The 21,832-nt window shown below is 39.0% G+C and overlaps 1 protein-coding gene across 16 annotated transcripts in view; it reads right to left on the bottom strand.

The window, feature by feature from the left end:
• The window catches only part of cacna1da (calcium channel, voltage-dependent, L type, alpha 1D subunit, a), a 96,525-nt gene that overhangs the window by 69,084 nt on the left and 5,609 nt on the right, over positions 1-21,832 (bottom strand). For all 16 annotated transcript variants that reach the window (XM_056248518.1, XM_056248519.1, XM_056248527.1 and 13 more), the window contains exon 3: positions 17,723-17,828. In XM_056248518.1, coding sequence (XP_056104493.1) covers positions 17,723-17,828 — 106 coding nt within the window. The remainder of the gene's footprint in view (positions 1-17,722; positions 17,829-21,832) is intronic.

The raw sequence follows: 21,832 nt of genomic DNA, 5'->3' as shown, positions 1-21,832 counted from the left end.
TAACCCAGCAACCAACCCGCATCCTTTCACATTACGCAGAGCAGCTCAGGCAGAATCAGGTGTTCTTCTGCGCGCTGTTCCACCCCTGACCACTGAGGGGCAGTGTGTGGGGGTGGCAGCGGGAGAACGCAGGCAGATGCAATACATGACTGAATACTAATAAGACCAAAGATCCCCCTCAAAACATCATCATACTGCAATTCAACTGCATTCAAAACTCCATCTCACATTCAATTCAGATTTCATTTATCATTTGATGACCTCTGGAGCAAAGCAATTTCACCTGAAAATGTGGTAAATGATTGAACAGACGGGAATATATAGCAGAAACATTTGAGCTAGGGCATGAAATGGACGGTTCACTCACAAATTCTGTCATTAGGGGCTTTCACACCGGAGGAACCTTAGTTCCTAAAACTAATGACGGAAGTAGCCGCTTTTTGGCGTGTTCGCACCGCAGGAACTGGGAACAATGTTAGTTTTAGGAACGCCTTTTGGGGGAACTCAGTTAGCTCCTACTTTCAAGTATACTTTCAATTTCCCATATTAGACATTCTCTGGTCTAACCCAGCATAATAGGAACTAGCATTGACACAAGTGTACACTGATTGGCCAAACACGCAAAACACGAGCACCCGTAATTTTTTGTGTACAGTGTACACAGTACACACACAGATTATAGCCTATACATTTAACGCATGAACTAACTCTACGAACATGGAAAACAGTGAAAGATGGACCTCTCAACCTTTCTGCTCAGCTAGCGAAATTGAGCATCAATCACACGCTAATACTTTTTATATATGGTTTAATTTCTATAACAGTTCTATCTAATAACGTATTAGATAAGACAGTTAAACGGATCTTAAACTAATGAAGACAGAGAATGGGAGCGCTGTGTGCTCAGGCTCTACCGTTCTCAACGGCGTCAAAATAAATGTGCGAGTGCTGTCAAAATAAAAGTCACAACAGCAAGGGTGGTTTACGTCACTTCAGAATTCCAACTGGTAGTGTGAATGCAACTAGGAAAATGGGCCTAGGGGAACATTACGTTTTCTGGAAACTGCCCTGGGGTGCGTTTCCCAAAAGCATCGTTGGCCAACTATGATCGCAATTTCCATTGAACTCTATTGGTAACGACGGAACTTGCGACCATAGTTGGCTTTGGGAAATGCACCCCAGGTCACTAGTTCCTATAAATAAGTACCTAAAACTGCCCCTATTATTTAGTCACCCAACTATCTTTTTAATTCGTTGAACAGAAGCAGCTCTTTTCCATACAATGAAAGTGGACGGAAAGCAGGGATTGCCATGGCCATTCATTTTCATTGTATGAACAAGAGCTGCTGGTAAGATTTTGTACATTTTTTAAACCCCTGTCTATGTGTATATATATATATATATATATATATATATATATACACACTCACCGGCCACTTTATTAGGTACACCTGTCCAACTGCTCGTTAACACTTAATTTCTAAGCAGCCAATCACATGGCGGCAACTCAGTGCATTTAGGCATGTAGACATGGTCAAGACAATCTCCTGCAGTTCAAACCGAGCATCAGTATGGGAAAGAAAGTTGATTTGAGTGACTTTGAACGTGGCATGATTGTTGGTGCCAGAAGGGCTGGTCTGAGTATTTCAGAAACTGCTAATCTACTGGGATTTTCACGCACAACCATCTCTAGGGTTTACAGAGAATGGTCCGAAAAATAAAAAACATCCAGTGAGCGGCAGTTCTGTGGGCGGAAATGCCTTGTTGATGCCAGAGGTCAGAGGAGAATGGCCAGACTGGTTCGAGCTGATAGAAGGGCAACAGTGACTGAAATAACCACTCGTTACAACCGAGGTATGCAGCAAAGCATTTGTGAAGCCACAACACGCACAACCTTGAGGCGGATGGGCTACAACAGCAGAAGACTCCACCGGGTACCACTCATCTCCACTACAAATAGGAAAAAGAGGCTACAATTTGCAAGAGCTCACCAAAATTGAACAGTTGAAGACTGGAAAAATGTTGCCTGGTCTGATGAGTCTCGATTTCTGTTGAGACATTCAGATGTTAGAGTCAGAATTTGGCGTAAACAGAATGAGAACATGGAACCATCATGCCTTGTTACCACTGTGCAGGCTGGTGGTGGTGGTGTAATGGTGTGGGGGATGTTTTCCTGGCACACTTTAGGCCCCTTAGTGCCAATTGGGCATCGTTTAAATGCCACGGCCTACCTGAGCATTGTTTCTGACCATGTCCATCCCTTTATGGCCACCATGTACCCATCCTCTGATGGCTACTTCCACCATGTCACAAAGCTCTAATCATTTCAAATTGGTTTCTTGAACATGACAATGAGTTCACTGTACTAAAATGGCCTCCACAGTCACCAGATCTCAACCCAATAGAGCATCTTTGGGATGTGGTGGAACGGGAGATTCGCATCATGGATGTGCAGCCGACAAATCTGCGGCAACTGTGTGATGCCATCATGTCAATATGGACCAAACTCCCTGAGGAATGCTTCCAGCACCTTGTTGAATCTATGCCACGAAGAATTGAGGCAGTTCTGAAGGCAAAAGGGGGTCCAACCCGTTACTAGCATGGGGTACCTAATAAAGTGGCCGGTGAGTGTATATGCACATACACATGTACATAAATAAATATAAAATTAAACCAGTTAACCAAACATTTAGAAATGTTTCCCACCATCTCCTATAAATGAATGGATGTTCCATTCATGCAGAAAACATCTTGCAACAAAATTCCAGTAAAGACCCAATAAGGTTGTATTGAATCCAAACATCAGCAAAGAAGTCAGAACAGCAAGAGTTTATCGAACACATCTAGAAAACTACTAGTGAATCTAGCAATATCTTTGTAATGAAACTGTTTTTTTTTTTTAAATCACTAGTTAGTCAAATCCAGAATCCTTTTGTCAAGATCACTAATCTACTTATTTACACCCACCTTTACAAATAAAGCCTGTTTGCAGTTGCAGGAACCACCAAAAATGGGCTTTTATTGTATGGGTGTATCTGCATCTATTACATGCGTGTGTGCCCCTGCGAGTGCCTCTGCATGTTAGTAAGTGTGATTCTGAAATCTGACTTGACTCGATGCCTATGAGCAAGATCGCTTATTTATGCCTGAGCACAAGATCACCTGAGGAAAACTCAGCCAGGACAGAGTGCTGATGCCAAAGATGCATTTACACAGAGAGCACCACTATCTACAGTTACACACAAGGCCTAACATGAGAGTAAAAATCGCTTTTGGCAAGTGTATGAAAAGTTGTAAATTGGCAGTTGGCCTGTAACATTTTTATGAATTCTAACAATGCTTCTGAGAACATGAACGCGAACAAACGTGCGAGATGCTCAGGACAGGTGACGGGCCAGTGCTGATTTTTCCTGAAAACGCAAGAAGACACGAAAGGGATCTCCTTCCAGAAATCCGCATCTCATACAGCGTGCGAATACCAAATTTTGAGTTCACTTTAACGTCTTCTTGTGCTTTAACGGACATATTCAAACAAAGTTATGTCAAAATGCTCATCTTGGCAGGTATCCTCAGAAACATAGTAAGTTATGTCTTAAGTGAACGTAAACAGTTGAGAGAGAATGTGTAACAATATATTGGATCCGTGCATTAGCTCTTAACGTGACAGCAGCCTAATTTTACTACTGCTGTCCAAGTTTATATCTTGCAATTCTATATAATATATTCCGGCGATATGTTATGCCCTAAATTAATACATGATTAACTAACTCTATTTTTTCTATGTACATTTCTGAAATGCACTTTCTGTAAAGCTGCTTTGAAACAATATGTATTGTGAAAAGCGCTATACAAATAAATTTGAATTGAATTGAATATTCTAATTCTATAACACACAATTGCGTTTAAATCATCCATTTCAGAAAAAAAGTCAGAATTGTGAGATAAAATTCACTTTTATTTTTTATTCAGGGGCGAAAACAAGCTTCCATAGAAAACTGCATTACATGGAGTCCTCACTAAATGCTGTAAATGCATGTTATCATAAAGAAAAGAAAAAACAATAAGTGAAAATATTAAATATATTAAAAAAATGTATATAAAATGCCAATATAAAATGCATTGAGAGCAAACTAGACATCAAACTCCATAATGACTCTCTCTCCTTTCACACACTCCATTACACAGAATCCTACTAATCGAAATGCATATAAAACACATACTCAGTGTGGCACACAAAATCAAATATTCCCATCAATATTTCACATGCATATACACACGAACGGACAGAGGCTTTCCAAAGCGTCAAACCCACACACTCCAAGATAAAGAGCACTGGGAAGTCAGCGCATCTGGAGAAAATAAGCAGTTAGCTAAGTGATTAAACATACACTTCAGCCTTCATCACCGCTGGGGTCCAGAGACACAGCCAGACACAAACACAGACACACACACAGACACACACACACACACACACACACACACACACACGTCTGACTTACCTCAGAGAAGTCAACGGCTTCTCCTCCTAAACAGGTTTATGCTTAAAGTGTCACTTCACCGATTTTCAACCCGCTTTGTATTGTTACAATGTCGGTAATATGCAAATTTACAATGTTTACTCGTTCTCCGTGTTACTTGGCTGGACCGAGAAAATCATGTTTATTTGACAGCAAAAGTCCGCTGGATGATGTGTTTAACAGCTCAAGGGCTTTCATGAAAACTACAGATTTGTATCCCTGCCCAAGGACAGTCAGAAACACAAAGGGTTGTTGAAGGAACAGTTATTATTATTGTAAGGCTAGGTTTATCACTGAAAATTGCTATGTACTAAGCCTGCTCTATAAACAGCATTATAGTAAAAATGAAACATTATGGCAACAGCTTTCTTACCTGTATGTAATAGCGTTTTGCTTTGGGGGTTGGGCGGAACTGGCAGAATAGCAGTTTCTTTCAGTTTTCCCCTCGGTTTGGCCTAAAATACTATGTTCGTGGTCATCCAGTTTTAAATGCTGACTACAAACACAGGTTTTTCCGTTGTCAGTTCTCTCTACATTTATGATTCTTTGCAGCCTTTAGCCGCTCCCTACAACGTGCTGGATCCTTTACTGGAAACCTAAAGTAACTCACTCCCGCTAAACGTTTACACTTTGAATTCGTGCACCCGGGAACAATACAAGTCAACACCATCAGGACTAAAAGTTTGCAAAGAAGTATTTCCTTCTAAAGCAAGGTGGTATTTGACTCTGGTAAGCGTATCCTTGGCACTGGTGGGAGTTAGTGCTGGGCGGTTTGACCAAAAATTGATATCACGTTTTTTTTCAAAATGATGCCGGTTTCCGGTTTATGACGTTTTTTTTTTTCATGCATAGTCAGGTGTTCAATGCATTTTCTACTGGTTGAGAGAGGAATTACTGCAGTAAATTGACTTAGGATGGTCTATTTTACTGTCATTAGTGAATATTGTAGAATAATTCCACACTAGTAATACAGGTTTGCATGGCCCCAGAAAATTATGCTGTTGTTTACAAATACGAGCCATTCATGATTCTAATGAAGTGAGGAATCAGAATGCAAAGAATACAGAATAGTCAAATGCAGTCAAAATACTGAATTTTTATTTTAAACAACACAATTAGAACAACTTGGAATACTTTTGCTAGTTCAAGTACAAGTCCAGGAACATTACGTGCATTTAAGTAAGGCTTAAAGCCTTCTTTTTCGACTGTATTAAGCGGGACCATGTCTTTGGCTATGTGGTTAGTGATCGAATTTGTAATCTCGATCCATCGTTTGCTTTTTCTGTCGTAGTAAGTCCCTTTAGCAAACGCGTCTTTAAGTGACATTTGGCTCGACTTTTCTTTAGCTTTCCCCGTGTTACATGCTGATGTGGAGGGCGCTGACTCCGCGGCTGACTTTAATTGAATACATTCTTGATATTCCAAGACATGTTTGCGGCTAAGGTGCTGGAGCAAATTGCTCGTGTTGCCGCCTTTGACGCGAATTTTAGCCCGACAGCACTTACATAAAATGGTTGTTTGGTCGACGTCGGATTTTTGGAAACCAAAAAACCTCCAAACAACAGAACCGGCTCCTCTTTTTGGCACAAGTTCTTCTGTGTCATGTTGTACTAATTCTTCAGCATCCATCGTCCATGTAACATAACAGAGCACTGCTGCTGTTTGTTTACCCTCACTCTTCGCTGCTTAGAAGTGCAACATTGTAAAGGGTCCGTCTGAAACAGTGTCGCGCAGCGTAACGTTCGTTCCGAAGGTTGTGTAATTAAATACACCGGTATGGCGGTTTATTCAAAATCAATATCGTGACGAAAATATAAACCGGTTTTCGGTTTGAACCGGTTTACCGCCCAGCACTAGTGGGAGTGGCCTTGGACAGCAACATGCCCAGTGTATTATGGGTGTTGAAGTTTTCCTACCTATTTGCAAAGGGGAAGACAACAGCCTTTTTTCTCTGTTTTCTCTCAGTGAAGTACCCATTTAACATCAGTCTTTTCCCTCATACGTCATACGTTCACACAGAACGTGTTTTTCTATTCCACTGCACTACTTTTCCATAATTTTTTTTCTATGTAAACACGCACTAGGCGGACGTGTTTGACCGTTGACCTTGCGTCTTTTCCAGCGTCTCGCACGGCACATGACATGGCGCTCAAGTCAAAATAAGTTCAACTTTTAAAAGACGTCTCGAGACCTTGTGGTTCTTCCCCATTTCACTGCCCGAGTCTCGCGTTTTTCAAAGCAAAAACGAGTTCTGTGTGAACCAGCCCTTATGGTGTAGTTTTCGCTTGGGGCTGATTTCATCTCAAATCATTTGGCTCTATTTTAATCTCACAGTGACTCTAATGTAGGTTAAACCTGACAACTGTGTGAAAACGCTGGTGTATTACATTTGCCAGAGTGTGTTGTGTTTGCTGTCTTTTTTGGAGGGATAAATTGTCTTCATAATGATGTGAAAACCTAAAAAGAATCTAAATTGTGGTCAACCTCCTGGTCCCCAACGGAAAAGAGATTCATACATTTGCTATCAAAAAAGTACCAAAGTACAACCAAGTTTTCTTGACATGCAAGGCAAAAAAAAGGGGGTTAGTTGCAAAAATGCCACCAAAAGTGGTCAAAATGCCAGCAAATTCAAATTGTGTGAGACGAAGAGCTCAATGCTTTCATTATTATATAAACAAAATCGTATACATAACATTACATTCTAAGCCAAGTTAATCATATTAATTATTCAGATGGAACATTTATTTAAATTAAGTTGAAGTATTTGACATAAATGGTGCATGTTTTACATAGTTACAAAAAATGCCCTCAGAAAAAAAAAAGTCCCATTAAATCCACCACAGGGGGCATTTAATATCTCTGAATAAATAAATAACAAATACAAAAAAAAACTTTCAGACACTGGTACCATGGTCTAATGTTTTGTTGTTGTTCTTGGTTTTTTTTTAGTAGCTCGGAGTAAATTATGACATAAATCTATATTGAAAAATTATTAAACATGATTTTACGTTAAAATTTGGGTGGTCAAAAGATTGGAATTCTTTTTTAAATGTTTTTGCAAAAAGTCTCTCATGTTCAACAAGGCTGCATTTGTTTGATGAAAAATATAGTAAAACCAGTAATATTGTTAAATATTATTAACATGTAAAGTTTTACAGTTTACATTTTAAAATGTAATTCCTGTGATGCAAAGCTGAATTTTCAGCATCATTATCTCAGTCTTCAGTGTCACATGATCTTTCAGAAATCATTCTAATAAATTTTAAATATTACTGCTGTATTTCAGCCTTGGTGAGCAGAAGAGACTTGTTTCAGAAACACTGAAAAGCATAATTATTACAAATTTTAGACCACAGCTTTTTTTGGAGTTCACTCAAATGGCCCTGCAATGTGACAAATTCATGTATTAATGTCCAAATTCTCCATGTAGTCTGTAAAAAAAAAAACTAGATCATAAACACAACATGTATAATTAATTAAAACCAAATTGGGAAACTGCAGTTAACATTGTCACATTGCAGGCAAATGCTGTAAACTCTTCAGAAGCCCATTATAATCACTGTACTATGGTATTGTATTTTGTAAGAGTTTACATGTAAAAATGCCTGCAAGGGGTAACGTGATGGTGTAGTAATAATAATTAGCTTAATTTAACAACAGAAGGGAATGTAATGTTTCCTCCGTGATATCCAACATGGCATGCGTGTGTGTGTGTGGTAAAGGTTGGAGAATATGAATATTATTGGTTATGAAAAGGGCACACTTGTACACAGCAGTGTTCAGCAGGAGCTGCCTGGAGCCTTCAATCTAGTGCAAGAAACAGCCAGGAATAACCTTATTCCAGACCCCACATCTATGTTTGTGTCTGACAAAGAAATGTGAGCGTCTAAAGAGGCTGTGTCGCCTTGTGCACCTTAGAGGTACCAAATGATGGCTTTCCTTACTCATACATGCTGCAAACCACATTTCTGAGTGGCATATTGTATGTAAGGAAGGGTAACGGCAAGACAAGTATTGTAGAGAATACTTGTCTAGGGAATGTTTGACTGAGACAGGTACTGTACGTCATTAGTGGAGCGAGAGCTTGGGGCTTCAGGACGTGTTGACTGCTTCTCAAATACTCGACTCAAGATGTTCCTTTTTTGGCCAACTGACGCATGATCTATTTGAAGCAAAATTCGTATGGGTCGGAATAGACACCACAAAGTTGTAATATGCAATTATGTAAGTTCTAATGTTTCAAAAAGTGCAAAATGTAAATGCAAGTCATCTTCAGGTTTTTGAACAGTTATTCAAATTGCTTGTAATATATGGTGCTTGCATTATAATTAATTTAATTTGATGCACTAGTAATCAGTCTTAAAGGGGTCATATAATGCCATTTTTGTACAAGCTAATATGATTCTTTAGGGTCTAAATTAAAAGTTTGTAATATACTTTAATTAAAAATTCTCATTAGTATTGTAAGAAAACACTTATTTTACCTGGTCAAAAACAGCTCTGTTTTCAGCACGCCGTTTCAGTGCATATGACTTTAAATGATAATAAGCTTTGCTCACCCCGCCTCTCTGTTCTGTGCACACCATTTGTAACACAATAACACAATAACCATAACGCGTTGTTCAGTATAAACGTGGGATTATGAATTATATTGAGAACGTCATACATAGAAAACATGCCGTAATGTACCCTGAGTGTAAACCTTAGACGCATTCATTGTGAAGCGTGCAGCTAGCGATTTGCAAAGATTAATATATTAATATAAAGTTTAATAAAACGTTACACTCACTTCAGTTCTTCTAGAGGTTCAGCAGGAACACGAATATCTGGTACCGATCCTTTTTTTCATGAGCAGCTTCTTAGCAAATCCAGCTTTATACTGATCCTCGTTTATAAAGCAGTCTGGTGAGAAATGATTCGCGCAAACATGAGAGCATTGACGTTGCTCGTGGGGAATATTCCCTTCGAAAACAAACTCAGCCACTGCGTCTTCAGCGGTTCGGATTTAGGAACATTAAAATGACTGCTGTGTTCGTTATTGCACCCAAGAACAGAACACCACAATCGCTTAGACGCCATTCTGCTCATAGACAGTGCTCCAGCATATCAACAATGACCGCGCCGGTCCGCGCAGACTATGATTGACAGCTCCCTCATGAGCGAGGGCGGGTCTGTGTTGAAACGCTCCTGTCAATCAACAATCGTGGGAGGGGCTTCCGACCGTGTGACGTCACACGGTCGAACGGCTTGATTTGAGGCAGGGGAAAACATATAAGGAGATTAAAACAAAAACACTGGATGGATTTTTATCATTTTATGATGGTTGTGTACAGGCACTGCCAACACACATTTCAGTACAATCAACTTGTAAAAGTGCATGTACCATTATATGACCCCTTTAAAAGAATGTTAAGGGTTCAATATGTATATGTAACAGATGCTGTCGATTACCACAGAAACTATTTCAACTAATCTTTCGGTTCATAAAAAAAATCAGGTTTACAATAGGAAGGCACCAAAATTGAAATTATGGCCAATACCAATTATTTTTGATCTATGGATGATAAGCAATAAATTATCAGAAATTCTAATGCTTTATTCTAGTAATAGTACATTATCTAATTAAAGGGTTAGTTTACCCCAAAATAGAAATGATGGCTGTCTTCATAACTGAGAGGACATCATGTGCTTGTTCGCACAGACAACACATCAGTGGCCACTTATATAAAGCATCAGGGGGTCTGTGTCCGTGCCCGCTATGCAAACTGGCACACCAGATTCTCCTGTGGTTCCAAGGAAAACGGCTCTACCTGAGAGCAGTATATATTCCAGGGTACTGAAACTTAGGAGCATCCTGTCGAGGCAGGGGCTGAGGCCCGGTGAATGGAAACTTCACCCCAAGGTGGTGAAGCGTACATAAGAGGCTTTTCGGCCAAGCGGAAGTGGATCTGTCTGCGTCTCAGGATACAACGCACTGCCCACTTTAGTTCTCCCTCACACACCCAGCTCCCTTGGGGCTGGACGTTATGGTACAGACATGGCCGAAGCTACGCATGTACGCTTTTTACCCGATTGCTCTGCTCCCAGGAGTTCTGGAGAAGGTCCGTCGGGACGGAATGAGTCTACTATTAGTAGCGCGGTGGTGGCCGAGCCGATTATGGTTCTCGGACCTGGTGTCCCTCCTCCACAGCCGGTCATGAGGGACCTTCTGACCCCTCACCCCGCCCAGAGATATGGAACCTGTGGGTTTGGCCCAACTCATAGATCTGGTCTCTCAACCGAGGTTGTGGAGACCATACTTCACTCCAGAGCTCCCTCCACGAGGAAACTGCATGCATTCAAGTGGAGGGTTTTCACTTCATGGTGTGGATCTCGACAGTGGGACCCAGTTAACTGCCCGATTGGTACAGTGTTGGAGTTACTGCAGGTTTGTTTTTCCGCAGGGTTATCCCCTTTCACACTGAAGGTGTACATGGCGGCCTTAGCTGTCAACCATATCCCTTTGGGTGGTGTATCCCTGGGGAGGAACCCGGTAGTGACACGTTTCCTCGCCTCCACATCGTGCATTAAAATTGTTTAATGCACAAGCTAGCGTGGATTATCCCTTACATATTCAACAACAGCTCGTTCCGTGCGTCATATCCCATTATGCCATTTCTACGTCATTACACATGCACAGAAAGTTCCGGTTTTTCATGCGTTTCACAAGTGTTTACATGTCCTATGGAACGGGTTAGAAAAGGTTTAAACCACCCCTTACAATCCAAATTAATCCGCTTGTTTTGCACCAGGAACTCTCCTATGAGAGTTTTCACCTTCCATACTTCAATACTCAACCCTTTAACACCTAGAAAGGCCAAATGAAAGCTGAGACCTTTAGGTAATGCAGTCCCTTAGAAATAGGACACCTAATAAGCAGAGAACTCATGCATAAAAAGAGGCATAGAAACATCCCATAACACAGCACATACGTTATTGTTGTTCAGCAGTGGCAGAATGGCAAATGAAAAGATGCATGGCTGCTGTAATATACTCTGAGAAGCATTTACATTATTCATAACTGTGTAGCGTTAAACAGGTGGTTACTAAAACACATGAGGTCTATCCCATTTCACATACTGTATTTCTGCACTATTATACTTCATTCTATGCGTACATACCAGACAAATGTTTGTGGTCAGTAAGATTGTTTACATTTTTTTGAAAGAAGTCTCTTATCCTCATTTAAGGGATAGTGCACCCAAAAATGAAAATTCTGTCAGTAATTACTCACCCTCATGTTGTTCCAACCCCGTAAGACTTTCGTTCATCTTCGGAACACAAATTAAGATATTTTTGATTAAATCTGAGAGCTGGATCCCTCCTCCGTAGGCTTCTTAAGGGATCGAAACTGGCCGGCCCAAAAGTTCTGAAAGACATCGTTAAAATAGTCCGAGTGACTACAGTGGCTCAACCTTAAGTTTATCAAGCGACGAGAATACTTTTTGTGCGCAAAAAAACAAACAAAAATAACAACTTTATTCAACTATTCATTTCCTTCTCTGTGGGCCGTGAGATTTCACGTAGTGAAACTACATAAACTTCTAAGTTGTACACATCACACACATGACCAGCGTCGGCCAAGAGTGAGCCTGCGTGTAACGTGCAACACAGAAGCTTTGCGCAATATCACTACGTGAAATCTCACGCCCCACAGAGAAGGTAATGAATAGTTGAATAAAGTTGTTATTTTTGTTTGTTTTTTGCGCACAAAAAGTATTCTCATCGCTTGATAAACTTAAGATTGAGCCACTGTAGTCACTCGGACTATTTTAATGATGTCTTTCATAACTTTTGGGCCAGCCAGTTTCGATCCCTTAAGAAGCCTATGGAGGAGTGATCCAGCTCTCAGATTTAATCAAAAATATCTTAATTTGTGTTCCGAAGATGAACGAAAGTCTTACGGGGTTAGAACAACATGAGGGTGAGTAAATACTGACAGAATTTTCATTTTTGGGTGAACTATCACTTAAAGGCTGCATTTATTTGATTACAGCAATACTGTAAATATTTCTACAACCTACAATAAATTTTTTCTATTTTAATATATTGTAAATGTAATTTATTCAGCATCATTACTCAAGTCTTCAGTGTCACACAATCCTTCTAATATGCTGATTTGCTGCTCAAGAAACATTTCTGATTATTATCAATGTTGAAAACAGATGTGTTGCTTAATGTTTTAGTGTAATATATTTGTTTCATGATTCCTTAATTAGAATGTTCAAAAGAACAGCAATTGCTTGTAATTGAAATATTTTGGAACGTTATAAATATCTTTACTCTCATTTTTGATCAATTTAATGCATCCTTGGTGAATAAAAATATTAATTAAAAAAAATTGTTTTAAATGATAGTGTTGCGTATAATGTATGCACACACTCAGGATCAGGATTAAAAGCCCCCTGGAAAACTATTAGCTGGAAATGTTGCTCAGATGAGGAAATGGGTTGTCTGTGTGAACTCTGTGATAAAGTTTTGCTTTGAAAAACACTTAAATGTTGTATGAGACTAAAGAGACGCTTGATCCTGAACTGGTCCAGCCCCCTAATTGGAGTCTGTGCTCTAAACGAAACTCCCCTGAGCTGCATCTAAAACCACAATTAAAACTAAAGCTCAGATGAGAAAAAAAAAAAAACACTTTCAGAGGAGAATTACCAACCTTGCCTTGTAGTCCGTACCAATGCTTGATCTGTGCCACTGACGCTATTTCTGTGCTCTCTGTGCTTTGAAAGCAGTTCTCATGCAGTCCTGTGGTGTGTGAGGTGTTCTCTGTGGTGCTAAAATCAGTGATAGACAGTCTCTGAATTCATTTGCATGGTATTATGAGAAGCAGGAATGTGCTGCTAGGTTGTACCCATTTATTTCGATTCCTCGCTATATATTAGATATCAGCCTTAAAAACCTTTGCAAGCCATTTAGGGCCATAAGCACGATTTTATAAATCACAAAGGTCCCAAATTTGTTCTGGTTAGGGGGTTCAGTGGAGAAAATTTTGATTTCTGTAATCTACACGTGTATTTCAAGACGTTTGAAGGTCAAAAGCATTGGATAGCATAGCAATAGCTTTAAAACCATGTCAGTGGGCAGTTTGTCAGTACCTGCTCTCTCCTCATTTCCATCACTCTTTCTTTTTCTCTCTCTTTATCTTGAACTTAAAAGTAATGTCACGCATAATCATGGCTGATCATTGTTTATATTATTGATCACTGGTTTCACTTTAGTGTACTCGTGCACATCCCCAGTAATAGTAGTAATATCCAACATATGTTCAGAGATTAAGTTATATTATTATTTATGTTTTCTGCATGTTCAAAATTTAAAAAAAAAAAAAAAAATTTAATACGATTTTTCTTGGTTATCCGAACGTTCTAACATTTAAAAAAAGGTTAGACAAACATACTACTAAAATGTTTCGGGGGGGAAAAAACATTAAATTACTGAATTAACTAATGTTTTTATGTTATCGTTTTGAGAAAATTATTAAAGACCATGTAACTTTGAACAAACATTCTATTAATGTTACTGGAAGAATGTTTGTTTATGACTTTAATTTAAGACAAGTTGGAGGTTATCCTAACTTTTAGGTAATTTACGACAATGATGAATTCAAATTCTTCTCAAGTTTTGTCTTAAAGTCCCCCTGTAGTCAATCATTTTATCCCTTAAAACTTTGATCAACAACAACAAAATTACATATTTTTTAATCATGCCTTAAAATAGCTTGAATTGATTCTAAACCCTTGTCTTATTTAGTAAACTCAGATCAATGAATATGCAAATTAGCCCCGCCTCCACTCACTCACACCAGCTCAGAGATCCACTTGGTCAATTCATACAAAAGTCCATGTATCAGAATGGTAATGCATTTTATGTATCCCTCTCTACAACTTCAGACACATAACGGCAAATTAATATGATTAGCCTTTGGCTTGACTACGTTATCAAACAGCAAATAATTTTGCATCTAAAAAACATTAAAAACATGATGTTCACCACAGGGACACTTTAAGAACGTTTTGTGGATCCGGCCCTGCATGGTCTCTAGATTTTTTTTTATTTTTTTATTTTTTAGTTTTATCATCCGCAAGGTGAAAATCATCAAAATACTTAAAACTGCATGGCTTATGGTAAAGGGTTTATTTAAATCACTAACCTCAAGTAGGAGTAATACTTACAGTGATGCTTTACCTTAACATCAAAAATATATATATACAAAGATAAAAGCACATCTTTTAGACCTTGATCGTGCATGCTGCAGTTTATATGGTAACTATAGGCTATAGGTTCCCCAGCATGACCTCTGCTCATCCGTGTGAAAGAACAGGGGATGCATGTTCTCATGCCTGCTGGGATTCTGATGAAATTTTGCCTCGCGATTACCTACCGCTGTTTAACACACACGGGAGCGCAGACGGATGAGATAACACAGCCGCCACAAAACGAACGATACGGATGTTTGTTGGACGTGTATTGTTGTCACATGTGTGCGCTGAAAGAACAATGTCCTGCTCAAACCTCAGTGTGAGGTTTACAGTAACCTGAACGGTACCATAATGGTGGTGCAGATGGTCACATTTCATTGCCATCAGGTGGAAACGTCCAAAATAGCTACTTTTCAGAAAATGGAACAAAAAATATTCTTTAAATGATTACATATCGTATTGTAACTGTAAAAGTTTATATTGTGGCTATATACAGTATATGGTCAGACACTTGCATGTATCAATATATTATTGACATTTTACCAAAAGTTTTTTGACCAGTGAATGTATGACAAGTGTTTTGACCGTCATTAGAACGGCCGCATCTGAGACAGAAAGTGCATTGCATTACGGTTTCATCAGTTGCTCAGTTTTTTCTGTCATTTGACCAATATCTCATGTTATTAAAGATGAAGTGCTACGCATGGCTATTTAAGACAGTATGGGCTGTGACTCGCTGACAAATCCTAGACTAATGGCGCTTTTCCACTACACAGTACCAGCTCGCCTCGACTCGGCTCGCCTTTGTTTGGTTTTCCACTGTGTAAAAGTTGTACCTGTACCTGCTTTCGGGTACTTTTTTTCGTATCACCTCCGGCGAGGTTCTAAACGAGCTGAGGCGATACTAAAATGTGACGTGAAAACAATGCCGACTGCTGATTGGTCAGAGAGAATCCTCACTATTCACTGCATCATCATTGCACGCGCCAGATGGAGTATCCAGAATAACCCCGCCATTTTTAAATAGTTTGGCCAGAGATAGTTACTTAAAGTACTACTATATGGCAACTCGGAAGAATACGCCGTGGTCAAACGAGGAGGTGCAGACTTTCCTTTGTATAAGATTCGAATACTCGCGTATAAGATTGCGTCACGGCAGTTTCCTGCGGCGTCGCTATGACGACCGGGTACTATTTGTGGCAGTACTGTCTGCAATGGAAAACGGAGCGAAAAGCGAGCCGAGGCGAGTCGAGTGGAGGAGAGTCGAGTCGAGCTGGTACTGGTAATGGAAAAGCGCCATTTGACACTCTTCTCCGCTCCTCAAATATACAAAACATTAGCCATACAGTATATATACACACTCTTTATTTACCATTGCATTGCAAACAAGCAGAGACGGACCAAACTGTGTGCAGCACTTCATTCATAATAGAGTTTGAGGATCCAATGGAGTTATGAGGATTAGTCACAAGCTCTTTTTAAATACTTTCCATTGTTTAAACATTTGCAAAATCCACAGATAGACATTATAGTAATGATTTATGAAAAAAATGTCAATTATAATATGAAATATGGAGATTCAAGGGGCCAGATTTACTAAACAGGGCAAATTAGACACGCAAATTGAAAGACACAGACGCAGCCGCATCATTTGGTTAAGACGTGCTTTTTCTGGGTGGTAGCTAAATAATGGCAAATACCAGTAAATTGACTAGCGCAAACCTCAGTAAATCACCTTGCATGATTCATTTAAATACTCTCCTCCCATAAATGTTGTGTCTGAAAGGGAAACTCCAACAAATGAATATGCAATAAGTTGAGCTGCAAAACCGACCCTGCCCGTGCCTTTTTTCAACCCTAATTTTTCTCTGCATGTCTTCAGTAAATCCTGACAGTAGTTTTTAACACCAAAAGAGGGTTTGCGCTGGAGCAATCTGTTGGTAAATCTGGCCTAAGGTCTCCTGACAGCGGCGATTTGTAAGACTACAAATCAAAAAGCACATTAACGTTTATCAGAAACATTCCCTGCACAGTTTGAACATTTCAAGAAACTTTGAATACAAACTTACTCGAGTTTTATAGCCAAAAAAGGGAAGCACTTCGTCAAACGCAGCCCCAAAGTGCTTGGGGGGGGAAAAAACCCAGGATGCAACATCTCTGCCTGCCGTTTCTCTTTCCTGTCTGAGTTTAAAATCACTGCATTAAACCGTGCCAGTAGCCACGAGAGCTATTCACAAATCACGAAGCCCTCGTGCTGAGCTCCACTCCGCCACAAGATCGAACAGCTGTCTTATCTCAACTCACAATCGTCCTCTCGGTCCAACGCACGGCAAAGAACATCCGCCCCCTCCAAACTCACAAAATCTGCGATCCAAATGCTCCGCTTGTCTAAATATAAATCTAAAGAGTGCAAAATCAGATCAATTTAAACTGTACAAGAGAAGCACTTTGTCGACAGGAAGAGAAGCAAGCTTGAAAAGAAAATGTCTGAGCTGAGCTGAGCGTGCATCTGTTCTCAGAAAAGATCATCGAGATTATAATGAGACAGATTTTCCTCTATGTCCTTCCAGGAACATACACATATAATCACAATGCCGTGGCTCTGTTTGAGGAGAGAAAGACATTCGCCTGTTGTCGAAGGAAGAAATTATTATGAAACAACTGAAATCCGGCCTGCTTTGCTAATAAGAAAATCCTTGCCAAAAAAGTCCTCATTTGCTATTATTTTAAAAGAAGATAGTATATTTTTAAGCCACAAGAACTATGTGCACTATAAAGACACCTGCACACAATAAAACAGCTTAACGTCTATTTAACAATGACATATACGCCCCGTAGAAGATGCTCTTTGACCTAAGAACCATCTTTATATGTACACAACAGTTAATGTGAGTGCAGGGTCATAGCAGGGGTCAAGCTAGAACATGCTAAAAGGTCAAAAGGTTTAAGTAATTTACTCACCAGGTCGTGGTTGGTTGAGTTGGAGTCATCCTCGGGAAAGGGGATGTATACAGCTAAGGCCATGCAGTTGGCGAAAATCGCTATCAAAATAAAGATATCAAATGGCCTGAGATGAAAGTTAAGGAGTAGAACAAAGAGAGTATTAAATATTTGAAGTCAGAGGCTGTTAATATGCACATTCAGTCATTCTTGTAAAGGTTTACAAGTAAAATTTGCTACTGGAATCAATCAAACAAGACACAGTACAGTTCTGTACATCGAAAACTATAGAAAAGAAATTCCAAGGTCGAATTTCAACTCATCCCTTGAATTTGCTAGATTCAAATGTACTAAACAAGGCTCAAAAATGCGATTTCTGTCAGAAATTCACTGACATTGTCATTGGCTCCCCCACAAAAAGTATACTTTTTTTTAAGTGTGTAAAAAATATATATATTTTCTTAATGTTAATTAAATACATAAAAAAATTAAAAACCATTGTATAAAATAACATTGATTATAACCTAATGGACTGGTTTCACAGACAGGCCTAGTCCTGGTTTAATCTAAGCCCTTAGTTCAATTAGGGCATTTAAGTAGCTTTTATAAATGTTCTTTAGAAAAAAAAAAAAAACATTACTGGTGTGTATCTTCAGATTCATATTTTAAGATATGTCAGTGCGAGTTGCTTTCAGTTAAAACAGCTCAAACATGTATTTTAGTCCGGGACTAGGGGTAAGACTTGTCTGTGAAACCGGTGTAATAATTGTATTTTTCCAAACCATTTCAACTTATGCTTGCAAGACAAGTAAGTCTCAGCCTTATGCATCAGATGTTCAGCCAATGTTGACATCAAAGGCACACAAAATGGGAAACACTTCAGGAGTTTCAAAGTCTTCATCTGATTGGTTTAATTCTACTTTTTTTTTTTTGAATTTGCTTACAAGGACCGTCCGGCAAACAGTCCGCCCAGAAACAAAGCCGTCGTGACAATACATTTTTTGTTACTTTTAGATGATTTGAAATTCTCAGAACAAAATCTACACACGTTTCCAATCGACTTCTAAGGTGTTTTGCAAACAGGTATTTTTGGTTCTTGAATTAATCATTTATTAGTTGCATTGTAGGGACATTGACTTCACATTTTCACGGCCCTAAGCATGACGCTGAACAAAACAAACTCTGATTGGTTGCTTTACACGTCAGTCAGACAGCCTCTGGGGCGGTCCTTATCCAATGAAAGCTGTTACGTAGTCCAGACCTTCTGCCATCAGTCTGAAGGTCTGGCTACGCGAGACTAATAACAAGTCAAGAAAAACAATAATATTCAAAGCATCACAGAAAACAAAAGCTATAAAAAAAACATATCAACGAAATATTCAACAATCTCTGACACCGGCCCCTGTTCATCGGTACATCTTTATTAGTAAGCCCAGCCCAGCTAAATCTCATCTTGTGTTTAGTCAAGAGGGTCAAAAGGAAATAGCAGTGAGAATCTACTTGCATGTGTTTTAACAGCAAAAAGCCCATCACAACAGTACTGAATCAGCCGCTCTGCTTTCCTGCTAGTGAGACAGACAAATTGTAAATAAAAGTGTGAGTCAGAGGACCTGAAAATGCTGCAGTCTACATTAAACATTCAACATAATATACATCTAGACTCTGCTTTCACAAAAAAGCATCATTTTGTGTCAAGGGAACATTTTGTGCTAGATTGAGGGTTGCGTCTCGCATTACTTTTTGTACTCACTTAATGCGGTTTTTTAAATCCAGTACAACGCAATGTTCTAATTTTACACTGCTAAATACTCTTATTAGGCCATGAGCTAGGACACTAAAATGTTGGATTATACACCATTCAGGGGAAAGTTCTCTTTGACTTTCCCATTGTTCCCTTGAGTAAAGAAAGAGAACTTTGAAAGAACATTCTGTTAACATTAGTGGAAGAACGCTTGGTCATAACTTTAAGAGAACCTTGCCAGAACAGTAGCTAAAGTTCTGAGAACATTCCCTGTTAGCTGGGAATTTGGTAGCGCTAAGCTAACATTAGCTTTTGCATGTTCATCCACAAATGTTCAAATCTGCATTGCTTTTTTCACTGTATATTATATTGTATGAAAACAATAAAAATAAAAAAGAGATATCCCGTGCTATAGATCTTAGGTTAGACGCCATATTGAATTTAACACAATGCTGTGAGGAATAGACATACAGTTTTTACAAATGGCACGCACTGTATAAAGGTATTAACTCACAATTTTCTAAACTTTTTCATGAAGTCTACAGACAGTAGGGGTGTAATGATACCCTCATGTCACGATTCGATACATATCACGATACGATATTATTGCGATACGCCAAGACATATGGTAAAAGGTTCAAAAAAAGTGTACTGTTGATTAAAATGCTATATTTGGTATTACATTTGGGGTGGAAATGAATAGGCTTGGACTTGGTGCTGATAACCCAATGCACAGGACAATGTTGACACCAGAATAAAAATATTCATGATTCTGAAGCTGAAAATACAGAATTATTTATTTTAGACGAAAATGCTTGCACTCTGTCACTGGCTAGATGTAAAATAATGTAGACTACTGTTTACTGGTAACATATGATATTTGGCATTATCAGGACCCACAAATATTCCCCCAGCGCATTATTATTAGGGATGTAACGATATTCAAACTGAACCGAAAAGCCGCGATACAGCGCCCACGATATGTATCGCGATACTCTCATGGCGTACCGAACACACCCCGCCCCCTGCCCACCCCTGGCTCATCATTGGACCTCATGTCTTATGTGTACACAACGAATTCAGTGTTGTAGCCTTACCACCATTAACAGCATATAATAGCAAGCTCCGTGTTTTGTTACTTTCGATAATAACTAAGCATAAGCAAGGTGTAATATTTCAAATTCTGTCTATTTAATCATGAAATTCAAACAATAAATGTCGTTTTGGCGCTCTTTGAGCCTACTAGGCTCCTCATGTAAACGCGATTTTCTCTTCCTCAGTTACAGAATAAACATGATGGACACCTGAAGGTATGTTGAAAGATACAGTATACTTACTGAAAGGCATCATAACTCGTGTAATCGCTCAATCAGTGTTTCAGCAGCGGAAAGATGTCAATAAAACAGCTTAGTTTGTCACATAGCATTATATTTACCTCAGCAGCCAAGTCATTCAGTGTGTTCCTAGAGAAATGAACTCTTGCACTAAATAAATGCACTATATAAGCCTATATATCATATTTTACTTAACCTGTTAATGATATCTTGATTATTTAAAGGTGCTATATTTATTTTTTAGCGGCCTCTATCGGTGATGTTTCAGATTACAACCAATTTTTACAAGAGCACTCGTGCTCAAGAGCGAGCACTCATGGTTCACGGCACTGAGACTTTCAACACACCGGAGAAAGCATCACACAACATGCTGGAAATTCATGTAAACTCCCACTGCAACGTTACAATAATAGGCTTCTTTTATCAGCTTGACGTTGAACTAATGCTCCATGCTCGTACCATGATAACATTACATTGACTACATTTAGCCGACATGTGGTGTTATCTAGCATAAGGCATTTCACTAACTATTCGTGTATCTTTCACAATCAGCAATGTCAACATAGGTGAATGTATAATATGATAACGAAAACGGTTAGTGAACTAGACTGAACAATGTCAGTGTAACAGTAAGATCGTAGGAAGAAACATTACTGTACTGAACGTGTCTGGAAATGTGTATTATAAACAATAAGATAGTAGTGGGATGAGTGACGCTAGACAGTAGATCTAGTACATAAAATAAAAGTTACATCCCAAAGCACCCACTTTTTGTTATCCTGGAACAGTCTTTTGTATTCATTTCATATCTCATGTATGTTGTAGTTTACCTTGCTATTTCATTACAGTTTACCATTATTTCAGCATATCTGAAAACTTGTAATTTATCACAATAAAAATAGCGGAGGTCTCTCCATAATTCAAACGCTCTGCCGATGTTGATCCGTGTTTTCGTCATAAGTCGATCCGATTCACGTTTGGCCTGACGAGCTTCAGCAGATACATTTTTGTTTTGTTTTTTATATTTATGTGGAGTTTGTGTTGGAGTCTGTGTTG

The sequence above is a fragment of the Rhinichthys klamathensis genome, unplaced genomic scaffold (genome assembly GCF_029890125.1).
Source record: "Rhinichthys klamathensis goyatoka isolate OS25496 unplaced genomic scaffold, OSU_Roscu_1.1 h1tg000056l_1, whole genome shotgun sequence".
NCBI classification, from domain to species: Eukaryota; Metazoa; Chordata; class Actinopteri; order Cypriniformes; family Leuciscidae; genus Rhinichthys; species Rhinichthys klamathensis.
Note: the sequence above shows the minus strand (reverse complement) of the source record. Positions and strands in the feature narration are given on the sequence as shown.